The 24544-nt window shown below is 44.7% G+C and overlaps 3 protein-coding genes across 4 annotated transcripts in view; 2 read left to right on the top strand and 1 right to left on the bottom strand.

Moving 5' to 3' along the window:
* Positions 1–7596: 7596 nt before the first annotated feature.
* On the top strand, positions 7597–13722 carry TP53I3 (tumor protein p53 inducible protein 3). 2 transcript variants are annotated; one of them, XM_054630286.2, is made up of 7 exons: positions 7597–8174; positions 8977–9165; positions 9289–9431; positions 9951–10218; positions 11464–11676; positions 12440–12636; positions 13391–13722. In XM_054630286.2, exons 3-7 carry the CDS (start codon positions 9294–9296, stop codon positions 13595–13597), a joined length of 1023 nt encoding a protein of 340 aa, XP_054486261.2. In that variant the 5' UTR covers positions 7597–8174; positions 8977–9165; positions 9289–9293; the 3' UTR covers positions 13598–13722. The 2 variants fall into 2 exon arrangements, with proteins under 2 accessions (XP_054486261.2, XP_077031248.1); XM_077175133.1 differs by having other exon boundaries at positions 7598–8174; positions 8977–9092.
* Positions 13723–13882: 160 nt separating this feature from the next.
* Positions 13883–18108, top strand: SF3B6 (splicing factor 3b subunit 6). Its single transcript, XM_054630037.2, has 4 exons — positions 13883–14119; positions 14359–14477; positions 16283–16421; positions 16935–18108. The coding sequence occupies exons 1-4, from the start codon at positions 14090–14092 to the stop codon at positions 17022–17024; spliced, it is 378 nt and encodes a 125-aa protein (XP_054486012.1). The 5' UTR covers positions 13883–14089; the 3' UTR covers positions 17025–18108.
* Positions 18109–22518: 4410 nt separating this feature from the next.
* FKBP1B (FKBP prolyl isomerase 1B) overlaps positions 22519–24544 on the bottom strand; it is a 44515-nt gene continuing 42489 nt past the window's right edge. The window contains exon 4 of the mRNA XM_054630113.2: positions 22519–23222. Within this exon, the coding sequence (XP_054486088.1) occupies positions 23094–23222 (129 nt within the window). The 3' untranslated portion in view covers positions 22519–23093. The remainder of the gene's footprint in view (positions 23223–24544) is intronic.

Genomic DNA, 24544 nt, shown 5'->3' with positions numbered 1-24544 from the left:
GAACGTGGCCGAACGGGGCCGAGCCGAAGCGAGCCGGCGCAGTCCGGCTCCCTGGTTTATTATGGGAAGTTCATTAAATCGTATTACACGATTTCACACATTCCCCTGCAGTGCTGACAGTGCCACCAAATTAGAAACTGCAATCAGCCAGAGATACCATCAGATGAGAGAAATGTCAGGGCTTTTTCCCCCAGCAGTGCTGCACTGACACACAGATCTCACAATAACTGTGTGCCACGTAGAGGGGGTGTTTCCTGGAGCCCTTTATGCTTTATTTTTTAAAATATATTATTACGATTGATTTGTCAGCGCCCCAAGCATGACAAGACCCTTGTGCCCAGCCGCCTGCCATTGCCCTGGAATGGGATCCCCCGGCACAACCCGCTGTGCCCAGGGTGCTTTCATTAACCCGGCCAGGAGCTTGTGACAGCAGCGTGTCAGAGTCAAATCCCTGATATCAGTCTGGAAAGAAAGACCCCCATCCTCCTGGATCCCCCACACTCTTAGTCTCTATGTTATTAATTTTGTCATTTTTATCCACTGTCATTGTCTGCCAGTACCCTTGAAGGACTCAGGCTGAGCAATTTAAGAAATAACACACTTTATTAACAAATACACTGATCACAGAAGACTGTCACAGAGTCGAGGCAGAGATTGCCACTGACAGTGCACTGACTGCAAGAACAAGTTTGAAGAGATGCACAGGCTCTGATCACCAGTGAAAGTTTGAGATAATCAATGTGTACAGAGTAGGGATCCTACCCAACAGCTGTGCCCACAGGGGAAAAGCCAAGATCAGCCCATCAACCCATCTCAGAAGTTATGTGGAGTCTTTCCTAACTTGTCCCCCTCTTAACTCACTGTTAGACTATTTCTTTACACTTAGGTGAAGCTTGGGTGACTCTAGGCAAACATACTTTTGTTCTCGATTGGTGCAAAATTCCCTCACTTTGCTCTCAAAGACATAGTTAATAAAATAGAGAGTGTGTGCTCAGGAAGGGGTGGTCACACTTCGGGTGGGTAATTTTGGGATGGAGGTATGTCACATCTTCACAATGAGAGTACAAAGTGGGGTTCATCTGAGGAGAGCGATTTCCCCACAGCTGCTGACTGAGGAAGAGGACATCTCCTCCATTGTGTGCCTGGCAGCTGCTGTGTGGTTTGTCAGCTATGAGGTACCACAGAGTTCCCATTCCTGCAGGGATCACAACAGAGCCTGGCCATGGAGTCTCCATCCTGCTCCACCTTCCATTTCATCCCTCCTCAGCATTTTCTTCAGGCTGCAGCAGGTGTTGCATGGGGAATTATCATGGAATTAATTCTATGCTTGCCAACTGCATTCCCTCCTTGAAATAGCAACTGCATTTTACCCTAAAATTTCCTAATGTTACAGCTTCTGTCGGAATGGGATTATAACTTTAGCCTCAAGATTTTCCCCCAGATGTCTCTAATTTTCCCCCATTTTCCCACTTAATCAGCCCCATGACTGTAGTCACTCAAGCTTCCCAATATCCAAATGGAGTTCAAGAGTGTTTCAAGCATTTGCATTGCATGGATTATCTGATGTTTGTAGGGGTGGCCAATAGGCTAATTGCCTCATAATAATACAAACTTTAACATATAATACCTTTATCAAGACAGAAAGAAAAAGGGTTAATATTAATACAACAAATTTCTGTAGCAGTTGGTGATCATCTGAAGAGGGTATTCCACCACCACTGTTCTGCATCTTTCTTGACTGGTTCCAAAACATTATCTATTTTCTCCACGTCGTGATGGACAAGGACCAGAGTCCTTTGTCCATTTTCTTGAGCTTGTTTCAGCAATTGTTTTGAGTCTTCATGTTGTAGCAGTTTCCTGCTCAAGGTGAGATTCATTCCAATAGGTGTGGGCAGCAGGTCTGGAACCAGCATTTAGTTAAACTGGAACAACTGGTAAGATGTGACAGGAGCTGAGTGAATAAAACCACATCCCATAATTTCAATGAACTTACAAACACAAATATTTGAGTGATTACTTGTAGCTACACTATATAAGAGTTACCATGGAATCACAAAGAATTCTCATGCTTCTGTCACCAATTTGTACAATTGAAAACATTTTAAGGGATTTCCCTGGGATGTGTCTCAAAATGACAAACATTTTTGTTCAGTGCCAAGACAAATGTCTTAAGCTTTGTGTTACTTTCACAAATGACTCCTTGTTGTTCTTGCACAATGACATCAATGCCTTGCCATTTTTTTCCATCTTTTTGGGCCCATACTCTCTGCTCCCAGAGTATAGTCCCACTGTGACTGAACCCTCACAAAATGATTGGGTACATAATACACACCCAAGCATTGTGGACAGTCAACACAAAAGCTGTGGTTGTGCTGTCAATGGCATCATAGGTTAAACTGACTAAATAGCACCAGAATTGGAATTTCTCTCCAAACTCAATCACATTATCCTCCCAAAGCGCTTTTAGAATTTTAGTGGGTAAGGTACCTTCCTCTTATAATTGCAGCTGTCATCAATTGCATCCACAGTTGGGCTTGGACACAAGAAAGACCACACAAACATTGTTTTAGAGTACACCAAATGCACCTATGATCAGCTGGTGTTCTTTCACCCTCCTGCTGAATTAACATTTCTAATAGAAGCCACTGCTTAGTTGCCAGAGCCAAAATGGAAGATTGTGGCAGGTGTTTCAATTTGTTCAGGACACCAGTTATCATGAGTAGTTTGTTCATTAATCCCTCAGAGTCTCAGCTATTTTGAACTCCCAGTCCTCTTTCCAAGATACCCAGCACATGAAAATTTTGCCCACTTTTGGGGAAAGGGGGCTCATTTATGCAGCCATGCTGTCCATTCTGCATAAGAGGTCTTCAAGAATGGGGAACTGGTTGGATTGTAGAAACATTATTTTGCTTCATCAATTCAACTTGTTTGGAGATTGTGGCAGGTCAAACAACAGTTGTTGTTGACCTATATTTTTTATCACATATGGTCCAATATCAGAGACTTCTCCAACTTCTCCCCTTTCTGTATGTTTAGGTGGAGCTTGAGTGGTTCCAGTCATACAGCAAGGGGTGGTTGTACCTCAGGGTGGGTAACTTTGGGATGGAAATGTGTCACAGCATTTCATCTCAGCTAACCTTGGGATGGGGGTGTGCTCAGTGTTACACCTGAGGAGAGTAATTACACAGCAGCAAGATGTCTTCTCCTATCTCCCTTAGTTTGTTGGAAATGATGCAACTATTTTTTCTTTTTTCTTTTTTTTTGTTGTTAATGTAACTTTAGTCAGGGTTTGTTTGGTTCACCTTTGCCCATGGGGAGGGGAATTGGAAGTTTCTCTCCAAAAGACTCTGTTCACCAGGCAAAGCCTGATGAAGCCTTAAAATCTACAGACTAAGAGTAGCCAGAAGACACAGAGGAGATAAATGAGCATTAATGAGCATCACCCTCTGGGGCAGTTGGAGACACCTGGTCTGGGAAAAGATTGATGAGACCCAAAGAATGAGGTCCTAATTAATGTCAAAGGTGAAGGAATCAATAACCAATAGGATATCAAACACTAAGAATTGTCTAATTTAAGACCAATGAACATGAATTTCTTTGGGGTTTGTATGTATAAATATGTGAAAAGTCTAGTAAAGAACCATATGTGATGGAATGATTTTCACTGTACAACCCAGGCATGTGTGAATGAAATAATTTCTACTGCACATCCTGGCCAAAATAACATCCTGGCCAGAAAAAACTAATGCCTCGATTTTCCAACACTGAAAAGATTTTGTTGGAGAGTTTCTGTCTTCCCCATAGTTTCAGTGATAATGTGACCATAACTTTAGCCTCAAGATACTTCTCAGTTTTCTTTAATTTCCTCCCAGTAATTTTCCCACATTGTGCTAGAACTGATTACTTATTTAAAAAGAAAATAATTTTTTGTTTGGGTCAAGCCCAGCCCAGAAAAAAAGCCTCAGCTCCCTCTTAGTGCTCTGATCTAATGGTTGTAGCAAGTTTTATCTCATTTCTTAGTGTTTTCACTGTGGACTGTTTCCTCAGCAAGATGAAAATTTAATGCCAGGAGAAAAAAATCAGCAATACTTACACTATAAAAATGTAACTGGACTTTTATGGCCTTTCTGGGAAAGAGGACCAGTTTCCTGCTGGTCAATTCTGATGCCGTTGTTGTTATTGTTATTTTGCTTATCTGAGGCCTTACATTTCTTCTGCTGAAACTCCTGAATTTCACATGGAGGAAAGTATGTTTTCCAATATGAAGGGGAGGGGGAATGAACATTTATACATCTATCTTTTTACAGAACAGAATGAAAATGAACCAACTTCAGGCTTTGCTGAGTGACAGCCTTGCCAGCACAAAAAGCATGTAGAAAATGCAGTTATCATTGGTATAAAGACAAGTCTCTGCATCGACCTTTGGCTTTATTGTGAGAGATCAAGAGCTCCCTGGGAAGTGACAGCAGAGGTGGAAACTCTGTGAAATCAGAGCATAAAGCAGAAATAATGGCAGGGAGCACAGCACTCTACTAAATCCATTTGTTCTCTCAGCCTCAGAGCCCATTGCCAGGGTACAGCTCAGCTGACTTGCAGGGTGATTGCTAATTTCACATCTTTGATTTTTTTGGAGCAAAGACACCATTTAAGTGGCATTTTGAAGGAGACCTTTTTAATCACTTTGTGCTCAGTGATCCTGACTGTAAAGCAGATGGGTGTAGGTCCATTCTCTGGCCCTGACACCTGTACTGGAATGGAATGTGCTGTTCCCATGCAACTACCCCAAAGCTGTGGCTGAACTGGGATGCTGGTTGGGAACACAAATCTAGATTCAATATCAGGAGTCAATATAGAAATATTTTCTGCCTAATTCTGGAGAAACAATGCAGTGAAAGCACCTGTGGTTGCCAAGTTACTATCACTGATACAGCACATGAAACAAGCCCATTCTTCTATCCACTGACAGCTCTGTCTGTGCCCAGAATCACAGAACCCTAGAATCATGGCTGGAAAAGACCTAAAGATCATGGAGTCCAGCCATTAACCCAGCACTGCCAAGCTCAGCACTAAACGACGTCTGTCAATGTGACATTTACAGATCTTTCATGTACCTCCAGGGATGGTGACTCTGGGCAGTCTGTTCCAGTTTTAACAGCCCTTTTGGTGAAAGAAATTGTTCCTAAAATCCAATCTGAACTTCCATTTATGCAATTTGAGGTCATCTCATCTTGTTCTATCACTTGTAACTTGAGAGAAGAGCCCAACCCCCACCAGGCTTCACCCTCCTGTCAGCTGTACAGAGAGAGAAGGGTCTCCCCCTGAGCCTCCTTTTCTCCAGGCTGAGCCCCTTTCCCAGCTCTCTCAGCTGCTCCTCCTCAGATCTGTGCTCCAGAGCCTTCCCCAGAGCCTTCAGAGCCTTCCCCAGCTCCGTTCCCTTCCCTGGACATGCTCTAGACCCTCAGTGTCCTTCCTGAACTGAGGGCCCAGAACTGGGCCCAGTCCTCAGGGTGGCCTCAGCCATGCCCCCCACAGGGGACAGTCACTGCCCTGGCCCTGCTGCCACACCATGGCTGGTACAGCCCAGGTGCCTTTGGCCTTCTTGGCCACCTGGGCACACCTGGGCCATGTTCAGCCACTGTCCCCAGCACCCCCAGGTCCTTTTTCACTGGACACCTTTCCAGCCACTCTGCCCCCAGCCTGTGGCACTGCAGGGATTGTTGTGACCCAAGTGCAGCACCCAGCACTTGGCTTTCTTGAACTCAATCAATTGACCTCAGTCCATGGATCCAGCCTGTCCAGATCCCTCTGCAGAGCCTTCCCACTCTCCAGCAGATCAATACTCAGATTGGTGCTGTCTGGGAACCTACTGAGGATGGACTTGGTCTCCTCCTCCAAACCATCAATAAAGACATTAAACAGAGCTGGCCCCAGAGCCTTGGGGAATGGGATTTATTAAATCTAACAGCAAGACTTTCTCCTATAAGCTAACTTCAGACTGGCTCTATCTTATTATTTTCAGCAGGACTACACACAGAGCTGGAGCAGATCCAAAAGGCACCATTGTCTGCCTGACTGGCTCAGTAATAAATTCAGGAGCCATATCATATTTGATGTGAGGTTTGTTTTTTGTTTGTTTGTTTGTTTTCTGCTATGAGGGGAAGGCAAAAAGTGTAAAGCTGAAAGATTGCAAAAAATGCCAGCACTTTCAAAATCCTGTAACAATATCCACTCATTATTTGTTGCAAATACTCACATTGTTCAAAACTGGCCACTGTTCCTAGCAAAGACTAATGCTAAGTTTTTCCAGGGCCAGATTTGCAGTAGTCATTCTTTGGAGTTTACTCTTGCTGTCCTGGATGATTTCTTTGTGGGGAAAAAAAAAAAAAAAAAAAAAAAAAAGAAGAGTAACTTTTCTTTGCATGTTACAAGATATTTCTGAAAATTATTTAAAGTTCTGCTTAGTGTTTATTCTTTAGAGCAGATAGTACCTCACAAATACAGGTATTTTAAATTTTCAGATAGAAACAGCACTGTCATCATTTGAGTGCAGTATAGTGCAAGGGGGATATGTACTTGAAAAAAAGCATCTCCATTACAGCAATTCTGTACATGACTTTTATAATCATTGATTTAAATTTTTATTTATTTATGTCCCTGTGTTATTATAGCAGACTACTTTAGAGAGAAAGGTAGCTGAATCAGCAGAAAACTTGGACTTCATCAACCTCAAGAGTGCTCATTAAGAAATGAAGTACAGAAGTTCAAAACTTTAAACAAGAAACTGCTGCTTTACAACATTACAGCTGCTGAGCTCCCTTCTGTTTTTTCAAGAACAATTGTGGGCTTGCTTCTCATAAAAGGACTACCCTATGCATTTGCCTTCTATGTTTCTTAACGGAATTGAAAGTGATGTCTTCACTATTTGGTTCAAGATGTTGTGCTTTATCTTTCTAATGCTGTATTTTAGCCTGCTTCCAGATAACACAGTTACTAATCTCACTTCACAAAGTAAGTTCTCTAATGGCATTATAGCTACACAGGAGCCATAGACCCAAGGGACAAAGGAAATTGCTAAACTAACACATTTTCAGACTGTCCTGTACATCCTTGAATAATAAAATAATAAAACATATTTTTATCATGTGAATTTGCATTGTCAATGACTGCAATAGAAAGTTATTTTAAACTGCAGCGGATTGCAAAGTCCTCTGGGGACAGTGGAGGAGGAACAATGCCAGTACTGGCACTGAATCAGGCTGTCTGCACTATAGACCAGGCTTCACGATCTTTCCATCTTCAGAAACACATCAATTCTTAGCTCTTCAAGTCACGTGAGAACAAAAGAATTTTATCTATACTTGATTTAAATTTTTTTCCATTTCAAAGAGGAGTTTAAAAGCCTGAATCCAAAAATCTCATTATTACAGGAAAAAAAAAATCCACAGAAAAATCCCACACATATGAGTTACCATTTTTAAATAGTCTGAAGTGTCAGTTTTATTCCCTGACAGCTCAAACACTCAAGAGCTGGTGAACAGGACACCGAGAAAGGCGTGATCTGATCCTTCTGCAAAGCTCAAGGAGATACCATCAGACTTTTAGAGCAGTACTGATTCTGATTCCAAACCCTCAGGTAGAAACACACGGGGTGTAAAGATGTGAACCAGCGAGCTCTGAACGCCGCTGTTCCCCAGGAACAGCAGAGCCCAGGGCAGCCTCCCCAGCGCATTCACGGCATCAGGGCTGGCACAGCTCCCACGCTCTCAGTGCCAGTGCCGCAAATCGAGTCTGAGACACAGAACTCTGAAGTGACAGCACTTGCACAGCTGGAGCACACCCCATCACACTCACTGGCACAGCCACGGGCAGCAGGCCAAGCTCCCCGTGCGCTGGGGCAGCGGCCGATCTCTGCCGCAAGGCCAAGCGGGAAAACAGATTTCTGTGCCAAGCCATGGAATAATCCAGGTCGTTCGCAGGAACAATGGGGAGCTGTGCTCATATTTCTGACTCCTCGTATGTGTCGCTCCAAAGAAGAACAGCCTCGCACTGTTCCTCGCCTCGGCCTGCAGGGGAGTAGCTGAGTGCCGGCAGGAACTGGGATCGGACTCTGCTCCCGAGGACAGGCTGGGTTTGTTCCGGGGCACAGACTGTCCGTCCTTCCTTACAGGAAAAAGGTGAGCTCGGGAGTGGGCTCGGGAGCCACAGAGCTTCTTAAAATTGTCATTTTCAGCCGCTGCTGGCAGATCTGAGAGCTTGAAATGGTTGGAAACCTGTATCTCAGTTTCTGCGGTTTTCTGTACGTTTCAGAGTAACGTAAATATTCAGATCCTCTTGGTTTTTTGGTTCTGTTTTTTTTGGGGGGGGAGTTTTTTTAAACATTTTTTGTGTGCCTGCTTCTAGCAAAAAAGACAATCATTTATTAAAAAACAGGTTAATGAACTCTGACAAAAGAGGGACAAAAGCTTCCTTCACATCTTATTTTAACTGACTAAATTTGGACCAAATTAAAGGCAGCAGAAACAATTGCTATGGGTGGCACCAGGTGGGCTTTCCATTGAATTTTTTTTGCTGATACAGGCAAATTTTGTGGGACTGGATTAAATTGTTAATAACAATGACTAGAAAGCCAGCCTCAGAAACAAAATCCTTTAAATTGCACTTTATACAAAGTGCTTATTCACCATAAAATAGCCATAGAGCACCACCCTGTGGGGATTGACATCCCTGGGGTTTTAAGCTGTTCATCATTCTGCATTTGCAGTTTTACAAGTAATTAGGTATGCACTTAGCTTTTCCTGCGCAGAAATCAGTGATTTTTACAGAGATTTTTTTTACTGTCTGTCACACAATGCTGGTCACTTGAAGAGGCTCTGGCCTGCAGCCTATCCTGTGCTGCAATCAGTGCAGTACCAGCTCTCAGGAACTAACAGCTGTTCCCCTTGTGATTGCCTCTCCTTCCCATCTCCTTCCACCCAGGACCCAGGGAGCAGAGAGAAGACTGTTCCTCATTTGATTTTACCAGGCAGGAGAAGGCTTGACAGCTCAGCCCATCTGCTGGTGCCAAAAGGATCCCAGGAGCAGCATCTGAGGAGGTACCTCAAAGACTCCTGCAGCAGTGAGAGCCTGTACCACAGCAAATCAGGCATACAGCAATCACCTCCTGAGGCAAGGGAAATAAATAGGAATTTTAAAGCTATTTACCTTTCTTACCTGAGATTTTTCCGCTGCACATGCCTGCATTCGTGCAATGTTTTTTTCAGTTTGGTTTTGTTTGGATTTTTTTTTTAGAGAAAATGTTTGCAGCCTATTTTGATTGCCCAGGAGGCCCAGAAAATCTCTATATGAAAGAAGTGATGAAACCAAATCCAGGAGAAGGAGAAGTTCTTGTGAAGGTCTCTGCCAGTGCTCTGAATAGGGCTGATTTACTCCAGGTATGTCTAGGTTAAGCAGATTTATGCACCCAAAACCAACACAGTTTTCAAGTCCCTCTGTGAAGTCCTGACAGATCTGATGAGCTAAAAGAGTTTGAACCTGGTGAGCATTTGGATTAGAGAGTTCATAGGGCTGAAAGAAGAGATGTTTGTTGATTCAGCAGATAAATGTTTTTATCTGAGATAGTGCAGTGCTGGGCTGGCATGGAAAGGCCACGCTCTGCAAATGGAGATCATAGTATCTCTTCAGCATGAATTAGCCTGGACAGAGGAAACTCACAAATATTTCAATTTATTCTTATTTTAAGAATAAGACTTAGGAAGAATAACACTTAGGAAACAAAAATGTTTCCAGAGGCTAGAAGATCCTCAAATTACTGCAACATATACACAGGGCAAAATCAGGATTAAACAAATAGGAATTTAGACTGGAGATGTGTGAATGAAATATTGCAGGTAATTACACTCATTGATAGTTTTTCCTTCCTTGCCTTCTCTTTTTTTTAATTTTTATTTTAGAGGAGAGGGAAGTACCCTCCCCCCAAAGGAGCAAGTGACATTTTAGGCCTGGAAGCAGCTGGGAGCGTGGCGGGGCTGGGTCCCGGCTGCTTGGGCCGCTGGAAGATCAGCGATGCAGTGATGGCTCTGCTCCCCGGGGGGGGCCAGGCACAATTCGTGACAGTGCCCGAAGGCCTCCTGATGCCAATTCCCAAAGACATGACTTTTATCCAGGCTGCAGCCATTCCTGAAGCCTGGCTAACAGCATTTCAGCTGCTCCATTTTGTAGGTGAGAGGTGCATTTGCCCATTTATCCTACCAAAACAGCTCATCTTCCTTTCTGTCACAAAATCCTCTCCTTGTTGCCTCTATTTGAATGTTGCTTGCCTTCAAAGAACCTTATTTCTGTCACTTTATTCTTGTGGGTCAGAATCCAGTATGCCAGACACAAATCCTTGAATCTTGGCCACCTCTCCCCAGTGCCAACCTACCATGCTGGTTACATATTTACAAGGAAGGATATGGAAAGATAGCCAATTTATTTTCATCTGTATTTCTCAGTTTGAATCACTGAATGGTTTGGGTTGAAAAGGAGCTAGGTGATCTAGTTCTACTTCCTTGCCATGCACAGGGACACCTTCCATTAAGCCTAAATTACATTAAGCCTAAACCCTGAAATTATTCCCACCTTTTCAAGACATCCAAAACCACATCTTACTTCTAAGGATTTGGCTTCACTGCACGCATGACCATACCAAGAACTTTATCACTATGTTCTTGTGAATCTACAGTAGGCAACATCTTGTACCTTTGTTTACCAGATACATTATTTGTAGGTAAAATCCACTCAGAGCTGATTTAAAATAGACAGAAGCCTACACTCTTCATTTTAAAAATACGCTGCCAAGGTAGTAAACCTGCCAAAGTTTTCCTCCTGTGAGAAATATCCTTCTTCTACACTCTTCAGCAGTAGCATCTGAAAGATCCAATAAGGAACAAAAAGTTCCAAACATAACTTCCCTGCACACTTGCTTCAAGTCTCCTGGGGATCAGTGGGAGGCTACTTGGTGCCTCACTTACAGAAGCAAGTGGTGAAACACAAATGAATGCGACCAATAGATGGTAAAATGATTGGTAGGACTGGTCTTTAATGTTATCCAGCATTTCTGGTATTCCTCCATTGCTGAGTGCCTGATTTCTGGAGTATGAATATCCTCCAAGTGTGTTTTCTACTGATGGTATAAAAAGGCTGTGACTGCCCTCACTTAAGCATTGGTCACAGATGCCCAGAACTGCACACAGCCAAGTCAAAGTCCTTCCCCTGAGGCTGGGAAAATGACATCCTGTCAGCACACTGCAACCTCTGCTGCTTCTGGATTTCTCTCTTTTATGAAGGCTACAAAGATGTCCAATTGTCCAAAGTCCAGTCAAGGACAACTCTTTCAACCTCCTCTTTGCTATCTTACAGATTGTTCATATTTTAATTAAAAGGTGATGCCCAAAGGGTGACCACTTCCCTTCTGCCCTCCTCCAGGTAAAGTACAGGAGGGTGAGAAAGTGTTGATCCATGCTGGAGCCAGTGGGGTTGGCATGGCAGCCATTCAGCTGGTGAGACTGGCCAAGGCCATTCCCATTGTGACAGCAGGAACTCAGGAGAAACTGGAAGCAACAGCAAATGCTGGAGCAGCTGCAGGTTTCAACTACAAGAATGAAGACTTCAGTGAAAAGGTCTTGGAGTTCACCCAAGGTAAAAACCTCTCTGTAAAAGTGCAAATGAACCTCCCAACATGTAGACACAGACTCAGTTTCAGCTGTCACTTGGTGAGGGATCAGACAGTAGTGATCCTGGAAGCACAAGCTTAATATCCTGCTCAGCCCAGAATGAGCTTTTCCTTAGTTTAACTGTGCTGTTTTCTGCATGGGCTCTCTTTGGCTGTGTTTATTTGGGGCATAAATATTGTGCCATGTTATTGCTGCCTCCCCAAGAAACTGCCCAAGGAACAAATCCTCACATTTTGGTGTTTGAGTCATCACAGAAGCACAGCATGGCCTGGGTTGGAAAGGGCTTTAAAGATCATCCCATTCCAACCCCCTGCCATGGGCAGGGACACCCCACCTTGCTCTGAGCCCCATCTAACCTGCCTTGAACATTTCCAGGGGTGGGACACCTATAGCTTCTCTGGGCAACCTGTGCCAGTGCCACTTCATTCCTAAACTATTAGAAAAATGTAGCTTTTCTAAGCATTTGGGGTGGTTTATGCCTGAATTTGCTTATGGATAACTGATGATTCTTTTTTTGTGCCTGATTCCATACAAATCCTTAAGGATTAACCCTTCCAATTCCTTACAAATCACTGTGCCAATTCCTAATTTCAGTAGAAAGATTTAAATAAGAATTTTAGGGTAAATTCTGTACCTATAAATAACAAGGTTGTAGTCATGCTTGAAATTATCCTGCCTTTAATGCAGCTTGGACTTCATTGATGAAATCTCTTCTGTTTCTACCTGAGGTTCTGGAGTAGATATTATTTTAGATTGTGTTGGGGCCTCATACTGGGAGAAGAATCTCAACTGTCTGAGCACTGATGGCCGGTGGATCATTTATGGCCTGCTGAGTGGAGGTGAAGTCCATGGGGATTTGCTGGCAAGGCTGATTTCCAAAAGAGCCAGCATCCACACGAGCCTCTTGCGGTCCCGAGACAATGAGGCAAGTAGTGGCTATCAGCAGTGTATGGAGTTTGATCTTAAAATTTATGATAGTTTTGAGAGCTTTCTTTTAAAACCAGTGTTGAGCACATTCTTGTCAAAAAAGCCCCACCTTGAACTGTTACTACATTCTTTGGAAAATGTCACAAAATTAGGTTGTAATGGGTTTTTTTTCTATTTTTATCAAATTCCTCCCTGAATGAGAGGAATGACACCCAGGACTTCTTAATGTGCTTCATGGATACCATAATTTAGATATTTTGCCCTAGAAGAAATAAAACTCCAGTGATCGGGCAACTTGATCAAGTCTGAGGAGGGAAAAATAAAAATCTTTATTAGGTCACTTCAAAGTAGAAACCAAGGCCATTTGGATGCCCAGTTACCAAAGAAAACTCATTTTATGTGGAATCTTCTCAGATGTCACAGTAAAAGACCCACAGTGCAGAGCCCTAAGGTGGATTCTGTGCATGGTTTAAGACAGAGTATTTACAAGACCTTTATCAGTTCGATTTAAATGGTTCTGCAAGGAGCTGACACCACTTGCTTTGCAGAATTTCATTCAATTAAGATGTAATAAATCTAAAAGCTTCCTCCTTGTTTTTAATTTAGACCTGTCAGGTGTTTTTATCTCCGTTTCACTGTGAAAATGTCAGAAGGTGTCTCCTTGAGGGCTGTGTACATTTTATACACCGTGCTCTGAGACGCCTCGGTGAGTGAAGCGACTGGAAATAACCTTGCAGGTGTTTATTCCGCAGTACAAGGAGCGGCTGGTGAGAGCCTTCACAGAGGAGGTGCTGCCCCATTTTTCCGGAGAGGCTTCCCCGCGGCTGCAGCCCCTCGTGGACAGCGTTTACCCCCTGCACGCCATCGCTGAGGCACACAGGGCTATGGAGGAGAACAGGAACATCGGCAAAATCGTCATCGAAATTCCCGTTTGCGGCAAGAAGGGGCCGCCGCAGTAGATGCTCTGGGACACTCACTGCGGGGGCCGCACTGGGCCATCCCGCCACGTCTGCTCCACACCGGGACCGATTCACGTGGGTGGCGGGGAAGGGGAAAGGACAAGCAGGAAGCGTTTATTAAAGAGGTTCATGTAGCAATTCTCGCACCGCGGATCGAACGTGCGGGGGCGGGCCGGGGCCGGGCCTGGGCCTGGGCCTGAGGGGCTGGGGGGGCGGGGCCGGGGCCGCCCTGGAGGGGCGGGGCTTAAACACGGGGCGGGGCCGGGAGCGAGCGCGCTGCCGCTTCCCGCGCGGTGCACGCTGGGATAGATCCGGTTCCGTGAGGGCAGCGCGCGGTGCCTGCTGGGATAGACCCGGGTGTGCCGCCCGTCGCTCCCGGTCCCTGCCGGTGTCCCCGCTCCACGGTCCGTCCAAGCCGCTGTCTCCGCCCCAGCCTCCTTCCCCGCCGGTGTTTCTGTCCCAGGCCGCGGCCCCCACTCACCGCCCGTCGACATGGCGATGCAAGCAGCCAAACGAGCCAACGTGAGTGCCCTGCCCTGTCCCGTCCCTGCCGGGCTGGGCTCGGCTTCGTCCCGCTCCGGGCACCCCGCTGCTCTGAGGGGAACGTGGCAGGGGGGTGGGACTGGGGTATATTTAAGGCCCGTCCAGCCCCAGCCATTCCGGGGGCTCGGTGGTTCCATGGTTTTGCCCGTAGGCTGCTGGGTTTAAGATTTGCAGTACGTGCCGTGGGCCTAACACACCGCCGGTCTTTTCCCCATCAGATCCGGCTCCCTCCGGAGGTCAACCGGATCCTGTACATCAGGAACCTGCCGTACAAAATCACGGCCGAGGAGATGTACGACATTTTTGGGAAGTACGGGCCCATCCGGCAGATCAGAGTGTGAGTATTTCCAGTTCCTTTGGACCGTGAAGGGTTTCACAGCTGGGAAGGTTCAATGTGCTGGAGCAGACCCCGGGTACCAGAAGGGATGTGATGATGCTCTTAACACGTGAATTTGTTAGAGAATGATTCTGCTGGGAGGTGCAGAGAATGAACTTAAATTTGAAATGAACTTGGGGAAGTTGATAAAATATGACAAACTTGTTTGCTTAAGTCAGTTTCAAATACAACTGAAGTTTTACCTCGACTTGGGGTGAAAAAAGGAAAGGCAGCAGCTGAGCACAGTTTTCCTGTTTTATGAGTATCTGCTAACCAGTGGGAAAACAGGGATGTGGTGTTGCTGGATCTGTTCACTAGAAACAAATACCAGCAGCAAGCCCTGCATGGCAGAGACAGGGGCCATGCCATGTAGGGGAGGTGTGACTGTGCCTTTGGTTCTGAATTGTGTGGAGGTTGTACAAGTCTGCAGCAATTCTGATGTTCTTCTCCTGGTTAGCTCAAATGCTGAGGACCTGAGCTTTGATCATCATAGGAGGGTTTGTGTTGGAAGGGACCACTTTATTCCAACCCCCTGCAGTGGGCAGGGACACCTTCCACCTGCCCAGGTGCTCTGAGCCCCATCCAAGCTGGCTGGCCTTGAACATTTCTAGGGATGGAGCATCCACAGCTTCCCTGGGTGACTTGTTTGAATGATTGTTGTGTAAAGTGAGTTTTACAGAGTTGCTCTCAGTAAGCAAAGGACACAAGGGCACACGTGCTGCTGCTGTCACACTGGGATGTGACACCAGACAGACCCTTCTCGAGCAAGGAAGGGCAGTAGATGTGACTGGAGAAGTGGCTGAGAGAACAAGGGGCAGTGTAAACACTGCCTGGCTAAATAGGTGGAACTCTTTGCTAATGAGCATAAAGGAGAGCCAGTACTTAAGTTTTCTGAAAATATGTGGGCTGCAACAGCATGATAGTGGGACACAATTAGGACGTATCAGGGGCTCTCTATTGTGTTGATGCTCTGGTGTGTGCAACCAGCACTTTGTTCAGAACTACTAATTCTGGAATTTCCCACAGAAATCCCAACAAAGCCCCTCTGTAAAGGCTTCTGTGCTTTGTGCAGTGTTTATCCCATTCTCCTCCTCACCTTTTCACAGACCACAGTGTGATATTTGTGATACTGTTTGTCCTCGGGTGTTCTCAGAAGCACCTTAGGGAGGTTTTTCTGACTCTGAAGTTTCTATCACTGCCTGTTAGCTGAGACCTTTGGGATCTCTGCAGCCCCTCTGGGCTCATTACTGTTACGTGCCAGACCTGTGTCCCATCCCTCAGGAAAAGGACATGGAATTGGTGCTCCCATGGGTGATGATGTGCCTCAGCAGTGGGCTTGCACCAGCAGGGCTGTTCTGCCTCTTAAGTTCACTTTGTGATATGCCAGGAGCCCTGTTCCATCCTAGGGACACATCTGATCCAGACAGCCACTGACTGTCTGCCAAGTAATACTAAATAAAAGCTAGTTGCTATAATAAAAATTTAAATTATTTCCAGACACAGCATGGCAGCCCTGACAAAAGCTGCAACAGCCCAGTTGTTGTGGAGAGGTGCATTTCCCTTATGGAGCAAAATATAGCACATTTTCTGTTGTCTCTGGCTCTGAACTGTTTGGTGTGGAAAGCAGGGATGTAGTCTAATACCTAAAAAAAAATAACAAATTGGTTTTTAGTGATGTTGCATTGGTTCATCTAATCTCAGTCACTGTGAAATAAATAAACTATTTCTTGTTGATTTTATTTGATTGATGCTGCCCTGCTGAGCAGTGGGAATACCCCTGAGACCAGAGGAACAGCCTACGTGGTGTACGAGGACATCTTTGATGCCAAGAACGCCTGCGACCACCTGTCGGGGTTCAACGTGTGCAACAGATACCTTGTGGTGCTCTACTACAACGCCAACAGGGTATGTGCACTTGGGCTGGGGGGCTCACCTCTGAGCAGAGCTGTCACAAAGAAACAACCCCAGCATCACTTTGTAAAGACTGTTGCTTGGGTGTTTTTAAGAAATAGAACCCAAACTGTTAGAGGGAGTGAACGGGATACATCGTCAGAGTTTCATATTTACTTGGTGGTTTGTGTGCAAAAAAAAGTTTGCCTTTGGGCAAAGGGTGGGAAAAAGATGTTTGTGGGGAGTGTACTCTGGAGAAAAGGGTGCAGAGGCCCCACAATTGCACAGCTGCTGCAGGAGGAGAGATCTTGTTTATGGCTAAAAGGTCTACAGTTCTCTGTGTCCTCCCTGTCATTGATGACATCCAGGGCCCTGCGACATTCTCCAAAGACAAGAATCAAACAGTGCTCTGTGTGTGTGATGGTGATGGAATTCACAGTGGTGCTTGTTGCAGATACTGGGAAATAACTTGTCATGAGATGAGAGACTTAATTTGTCTTCTTACAACTTTTATTTTCCTAATTACAGGCATTCCAAAAGATGGACACAAAGAAGAAAGAAGAACAGCTTAAGCTTCTCAAGGAAAAATATGGAATTAACACAGACCCACCAAAATAAAATGATCCCTTTTGGAAAACTGTTTTCAAGCCCTGTTGTTGAGTTCCTGGCCTAAACATAGGAATTCTTAACAAAGTGTAATTTTTTTCTCTTATGAATTTGATAAACTGCAATATGAGTTTTTATATCTTCAGATTAGGATTAAATAAATTTAGAACACAGGGAGATCTGCTTTAAGATGAAATTCCCCAAGGCAACATGGCTTCCCTGTGCTGAGGGTGACCTGGTAAAGGCTGCAATGTCCTGTTTCTACCAGGAGCTTTCAAGAAGGGACTGAGAAGGTTCTGCACTTGACTGAAGAAAGTGCCCAAGCCCGTGTTTGTAACAAAGTTTCTTTCACAAACTGTAGAAGATAACGGCTTTCAAAAGGATCCAGCTGATAAGGGGACTCCAAGTACCTTGTTCCCAGTGATGGTACCAGGTCTGATCAGCTGCAGTGAAACAACCCAGCTCTCACACTACAAAAAAAAAAGTGTATGGGGGCTTTGTTTGGTGTCCCAGGTTTGGACTGAGGATTTGGTATGAATTGAAGAACACATGACCAAAATGAGACAGCAGATGAAGGTTTTCATTTTGATACCTGTAGTGTGATTGTTTTCTACTTGGCATGGTTGAACTGTAACACATTTTCTGTATGTACATTTTTAGGTGTAGCATGTGGTGAAGGAAAACAAATTTACCTTTTTTTGGCTTTTTTTTCTGTACTCATGTCTTGTGTGTAAAAATGAGTGTAATCCAGGCATAGCCAGTATCTTTTGGAAGTGAGAAAGAATAAACTCTGCTTGTGTTCTGAACGAGCTGGAAGTTGTGTGAATGTGGGTAGTATCCTGCTTTAGGAGGATTTATTTGCATGGATGTGATGTTCCATTCCCTGACCAGACAGCTTCCAGCCAGTGCAGAACCAGGGCAGATAACAATATACTTTGCCTGGAATTTGTAACCCAGTTTTATTTTTCAGTGCATTGTACTGTCGTAGAGGAATGCTTCCATTTTCTGAAATTACTTTTTTGTTGGAATCTGTCACTTTGGGAACAATGCTGTGTCCATTTGGTGAAAAAATAAATGCGTATTTTGCTTTTTTTCATCAAGGCTGTGCTGTTAGATGGGAGTCATTCATCACCTGAGTGATGCAGGCAGGAGCTGCAGCAAATGCATCTGTGTGGGTACAGGGATGACCCTGTGTGTGACAGGAGGGTGCCCAGCTGTGGGAACAATGCCCATCTCACCTGGAGGACATCCCTGGCACTGCCCTGTGCTGAACACCTCCTTTGGCAGCTGGGAGGGGCTCACAGCAGTACTCAGATTTAGCTGGAACCAGTGAGAAACTCAACACTCATGATTTTGCACTAAGTGGTCCTATTTTCTTCATTCCTCAAATAAACTATTACAAATTAATAAATCAGTGATGGCTCGTGAAGAGTGAGCTCCAAGCCAGCTCTGGGGGAAAGCAGCCATGATGGCTGAGGTGTGATTTCAGCTTTGGGTGGGTGCTTGGAGTCCTATCCTGTGCCTGACCCTGGAGCACACTGGAACAGATGTGCCCTGCCTTCCCTTGCACACAGGCACTGGGGATGTGAGCCAGAGGTCACTAAGCCATGCTTAGTGCACAATTCCCCCAAATCTGCATCTGTCCTTTGAAACTGATGCTGTTTTTGCAGCAAGAAGCCTTGCAGGCTGCAGTAACCCCAGCTGAGGTCAGGAGCAGGCACTGGGAGACCTGGAGCCCAGGAGCTGTGTTAGCTGAGCAGTCCCTCCATGGCCAGCCTGGCTTCCAGGTCCTACCCATCAGATTAACACAAACCAAGAGCTCTCAGGCAAGAACCAGGTTGCATTAAAAATCTTTAAATGACTTAAATCCTCCTGGGGGATTTGCTTCTATGTGACCATTCATAGCTTTTCAAGGGTTACAAACTGCTCTGCTGCCAAATATGTATCTTTTATATATATAAATATATGTATTTATATGTGCCATGTATATACGTACACCTCCATGTACCAAACACTTGGGTAACAGAAATCATTTACACCAACTGCTGGGCATTGGGAAGGCTCCTTGCTGAAAGGAGAACTGGAGGTGCTTGTTGCCATGCTGGATTTATGCTTCTATGGAATAATGAACACTGATAATAAATACCAGAGTGCCAATAACGGTGCTGTATGCTGGCAGCCTTGTTTTAAATCATATGCAAATACCACATTCCTTCTGTCAATAGCGGAGAGCATGGTGCTTGCACTGCAGTGTCTGTTTTGATGAGGATTTGATGCTGTTTGAAAAACATATATAAAAAGCAATTCTTTAGGGTAATAAGATTAATAAAAATTCCTTCAATGAATCCTCAAGATCAGCAGCTTTTGATTTCTCTGAGAGCTCAGCTGCCGCCTTTCATTAAATATTCCATTTCATAGTTTTTCTTCCAGTGCCTGTTCAGGGCTTTCAGTGTCCCTGCACATGTAAAATGAAATAATAATTTGTACCTGCAAGACAGAGGGAATGGAAATGGAATGCCCAGAGGACTGTTTTGATGAGATCTACTCAAGATTTTGTTTGAAATGTAATATCAAAGAACAGGGAAATGAGTTCATCAGCTTTATTTGCTGCCCCTCTGCCATTCAGTTCATGAATGGCAGAGGGGCAGCAAATAAAGCAGATGTTACCAGGCTCGCACTCTGCATCTGTGCTGGTTTTGTGTGTGCTCACTTCCCATTTAATTTTTCAGGAAGTAGGGCATGAAATTAAGACTCGAAGGTCATTTTTTTCCCATTGAAACTGTTTAGAAATTAGTAACAAGAGTATATCTGATTACACAGGCAATGACAGTAAATTTTTTCCATTCTATTATATAGAGGTAATAATTATATGTACTGTGTTGATCGATGATACAATTAAATAAATTAACGCATTCGCAGTCGAATAAAGAGCTGAAGATTACATTTCCTTGAAGACTTAATTTCCCTAAGTATCACAAAGCACAATTAGTTTTCCTTTCAGATTTTTTCTTTTTAATGAAATTGGCATGAAAAATGTAATAGTCCCTGTTTCCAACCAAGGTCTCTGCAGAGAGGAGGCGATGAGGGAGAGCTTAATCAGCCAGCTGTAATAAGGATTTTACAGAGTGGGTAATGGCTGGTTTGTGCTGGGAGGGTAGGAGGGAAGGGCACAGTGGCAGCTCTGCAGATAAAAGTGATAAGATCAAGTATGATCAGCTCTCAGCCCAGCAGGAATGTGCTGGGTTTCCTGGTGAGAAACCCACAGGAGCAGAAGGGCAGAGCTATGCCCTGCCCATTGCTCAGATGCAGCAGAAACTCCCCAACAGCAAGGCCAAGAGGGGATGGAGGGAGCACAGGGCCATTCCAGGGTCACTCACACAAACCTTGGCATTGCCATTCCCTGTTGGGACATTCAGGAAGGGGCCCAAAGCAGGTGCTGGTCTCTAGTGAGACCCTCACCTGCAACCAGCTCTGGGGCCCCAGCACAGGGAGGATGTGGACCTGTTGGAGCAAGTCCAGAGGAGGGACACCAGGATGATCAGAGGGATGGAACACCTCTCCCATGAGGAAAGGCTGGGAGAATTGGAATTGTTCAGCCTGGGAAAGAGGAGCTTTGGGGTGGCCTAACTGTGGCCTTCCAGTACCTAAAGAGAGCTAACAAGAAAGATGCAGAGACTATTTACAAGGACATGGAGTGACAGGACAAGGGGGAATGGTTTCAAACTAGCAGAAGGCAGGGTTGGATCATAGATTAGGAAAAACATTCTTTACTGTGAGGGGTAGTGAGACACTGGCAAAGGCTCCCCACAGAGATTGGGGGTGTTCATCCCTGGGAGTGTTCAAGGCCAGGCTGGATGGGGCTTTGAATGACCTGGTTTAATATTCCAGCCCATGGCAGAAGGCTGGAACAACATTATCTTTAAGGTCCCTTCCAACCCAAACCATTCTGTGATTCTATCACACTTTGGGTTTTTTTCATTTTTTTAAATAAGCAATTAACTTAAACTGAACCATTGATAGGAACAGCTTAGACCAATGTGCTGAATTGAACTGTGTTTGACAGGCACAACAGAGCCACACCACCTTTAACCAAGACTTTGGGAAGTGCAATCTGGGACCCAGTGGTAAAAGGAAGGCCAGTGACAGAGGCCAGGGCAGTAGCAAAGGAGAGCAGAACCTTTTCAAATTATTTGGGAAAGCTGGTGGACACCAGATCTTGAGAGATCCAATTACCAATTTTTAACAGGAAATTAGCATGCCCTAAATAAAAGAACTATTAGTGGAGGTCTAACCCAGCTGCTGCAGTGACTGAGATTTCCACCAAAAAAGGGGTTCTGAAAATCCCTTAATTTCTTTATGGAAAGCAGAGTGAGAAAAAGATTTACTCCACTTAGTGTATAAAAATCCCTAAGATATGGATTTATGGGTTTATTAATTAACAAGCTGAAATAAATGCAGCTCTGGGGGTAAAATGAACATCTGGAGAGAGAAGACCACAAGCCATGGACTCTGGCCAGATCACCAGTCTTGTTTCTCTGTGCTCATTCTCTCTCCCAACTCCAGGAGGTGTCACCTGGGATCATCTCTGTAGCTTTGCTGTCTGACTGCTCATGCTGGGACTGTTCTCCTTACACAGACATAGGAACAGCACAGCTGTTTGAAATATGACCATCAAAACATCTGTTAGTAGAAAACCATGCAAATAGTTTACAGTCAAGTTAAATAAAAGTAACATCACAACCTGGGTCTTGTACAGCAAAGAGGAAAAATGGAAAGAAAAATGGAAAGAAAAATGGAAAGCCTAATGGAAAGAAATCAGACAAGGCAAAATAACAGCACAGAGAAAGCCTTGCTGATCAGGTCCTGCTCCCAAATCCAGATAAGCCAACACATTTTCCTGCCTCCAGAGGAGAAACCAGCATTTCATGAATTCATATAAGCAGCAAATTAAATAAATATTGCTGAGCCTCAAGTGCCAGAGGCCCAGTGCACAAGGTCAGTTTGCAGGCTTTGTAAACAGCAGCAGCTGCTACAGCCTAAAGGCCCCAGAGTGTTCAGTGGCCACATCATCCCACAGCTCAGATTTCTTTTGAAAGGTGGATGCACATAATCCTGCTCTTTTCTAGCCTTACTCAGCTCCAGTAGAAAATATTACACTAGTTTTGCTGTTGTAAAGGCACAGAATTAGACCAGCACTGCATGTCTTTGACAAGCAGCACTTTCCATCTCTTCAGCAGCCCAATTTTGGCCAGAGTTGAGGGGCCATAGAGGCAGGGGATATGGAGAGTCAGGAAAATTGTCCCAGCACCCCTTACTTGCATGTCCCTGGTACCTCTGATCCCACAGAGATCTTCCACTGGGCCATCTCTAATAGAAGCAGTGCATGGAGCTACATGTATTTCATATAAGAGAAATAATTAACAAAAAATGGGTTGATGATTAAAGAACTTCTTGTACAGTAAAAAGCATCCCGGTAGACAGAAGAGAAAAACAGGAAGAGAAATGGTAAAGTATCAAGATTTTATTGTTTTATATATATACTTATAATTCTTAAATGAGACAGTATTTTTTTAAAACAGCAGCAAGCAGAACATACAAGTTGAGAAAAGTGGCAGCGCAGGTAACTCTGTTTGGCTAATGCCCGTTCATGTACAAGGCGTACATTGGATTTTTTTCTTTTGAGCACCTTTTGTGGTTATTTTTTCTTGGTTTAAGTGTACAGTAAGGCAGTGGTTTTTTCAATAAGGAATATATATATATATATATATTTATATTTATATATATTTTCAGTCATCACCATGAATTCTTCGTACATGCAAATTCAATAAAATGTACAACTCGGAAATGTTACAGCGGGAGACAGTTTTCCTCAGAGCAAAGCTTCTAATAAAAGGCAAATACAGACACCACAAAGTTAGAAAAGAGAAGGAAGGCATAGGAAACCAAGAGTCAGGCGCTCCTGACAGGACAGCTTGAGCAGGGAAGGTTGGGATTCCAGTGAAGATTCCTCCTGCCGCTGGCAAGGCGGGAAAGAAGGGATGGTTATTAACAGATGTCTCCAGCCAACTCCCTCGGGAAGGTTCACTCTAACCTGAGAAGCTCCACATCAAAGAGGAGTGTGGCATTGGGAGGTATGACCCCAGGGTGGCCTGTGGCTCCATAGGCCATCTCAGGTGTGCAGGTCAACTTTGCTCTTTGTCCTAAGCTCATCTGTGTTTTGGACATCGGAGAAAAGAGAACACACACAAAAAAACAGGATTAGGAGGAAAACAAAAAAAAAAAAATCATTACCTGGCAGATTTACAGAATCAAGGAGTGTTCATAGAATTGTTTAGTTTGGAAAAGACCTTTAAGATTATTGAGTCTGGGGCTTGGAAGGGGAAGATCTTTAAGGTCCCTTCCAACCCAAGCCACTCTACAATTCTGAGTCCGAGTGGTTTCACTTCAAGCTGAAGCTGCCACAAAGAGCTCAGACATGGGCATGGGCCTCCTCAATGATCTGCACTCTCACAGCAGTTATTTAAACTGCCAGAACCAGCCTGGAAGTGACACAAAGTCTTTTTAACACAATGCTTGGTCCATCCTGCCTATACTGGTGCAGGCTGAAGGCAGTCTGAGCTCCTCCTGTGGAGCACAGGGTACAAAGAACGCCATCAGCAGGCACTGGGAAAGGCCCTCAGAGCTCTCTATTCTTGAGAGATCCATGCTCAACACAGCCAGGTTCGGCACTTAATTCCCCAAACTCAGTCCAAGCCCCAGGGCAGACATCTCACTTATGCTACTTATCCAGACAGAGCCCTTGTCCCTGGATGGGCAGGAATGCTGATTTCCCTCACTCCAGGCTGGCTCTGAAGGGAGCTGCTCACTGAGATGTGGAATTATCTTCTAACTGAGTATTTTGGAACATTTTCAAACTGCTATTCATGCATCATACACTGGTGATGGAATATTCACTGGCCAAGAAACATCCCCTGATTTGACGCAGTGATTTTAATTCAGACCTCTCTCCCAAGATTGGGCACATCACTGGACTACAGATTATGTGATACCTCTTAGTTGAGAATATTATCAGGTTCTATAAAAGATACAAAGCTAGAGAGTCAATTACTTTGGGTAGAAGAAAAATGGGGATATGAACTTTCCCACATTTGAGGAGTACTCATGGCATGGGGCTGAGGATGTCCAAGCTGATGGCCTCCCCTGGTCCCCACAGAGATTTTGCATGGGGCTGGCTGTCCAGTGCTTGGATGTGTCCATGCAAAGCAGGCAGCTGGTAGGTCATGCCTGGGGTTTTAGGGATGAGGCAAACTTGAACTTTGAGAAGCTGAGCAGACAAATGCAGACAAACCCTGCTGACACCTGACAGTCATTACACCAAGGTTTGTGAAATCTGCAAGCTGGACACAGGGAACTGCCTTGTTCCAAGAGACTCTGTCCAGCACACTCCCCAGATCCCTCAAACCTGGGCTGGAAGGAGATAGCCACGAGCTCGACTTGTGTCAGTGATCCACTAGGAGGAGCAGGAGGGCAGC

Source organism: Agelaius phoeniceus, chromosome 3 (assembly GCF_051311805.1).
Source record: "Agelaius phoeniceus isolate bAgePho1 chromosome 3, bAgePho1.hap1, whole genome shotgun sequence".
Taxonomy (NCBI): domain Eukaryota; kingdom Metazoa; phylum Chordata; class Aves; order Passeriformes; family Icteridae; genus Agelaius; species Agelaius phoeniceus.
The sequence above is the reverse complement of the archived record's forward strand: the minus strand, read 5'-3'. Positions and strand labels throughout refer to the sequence as shown.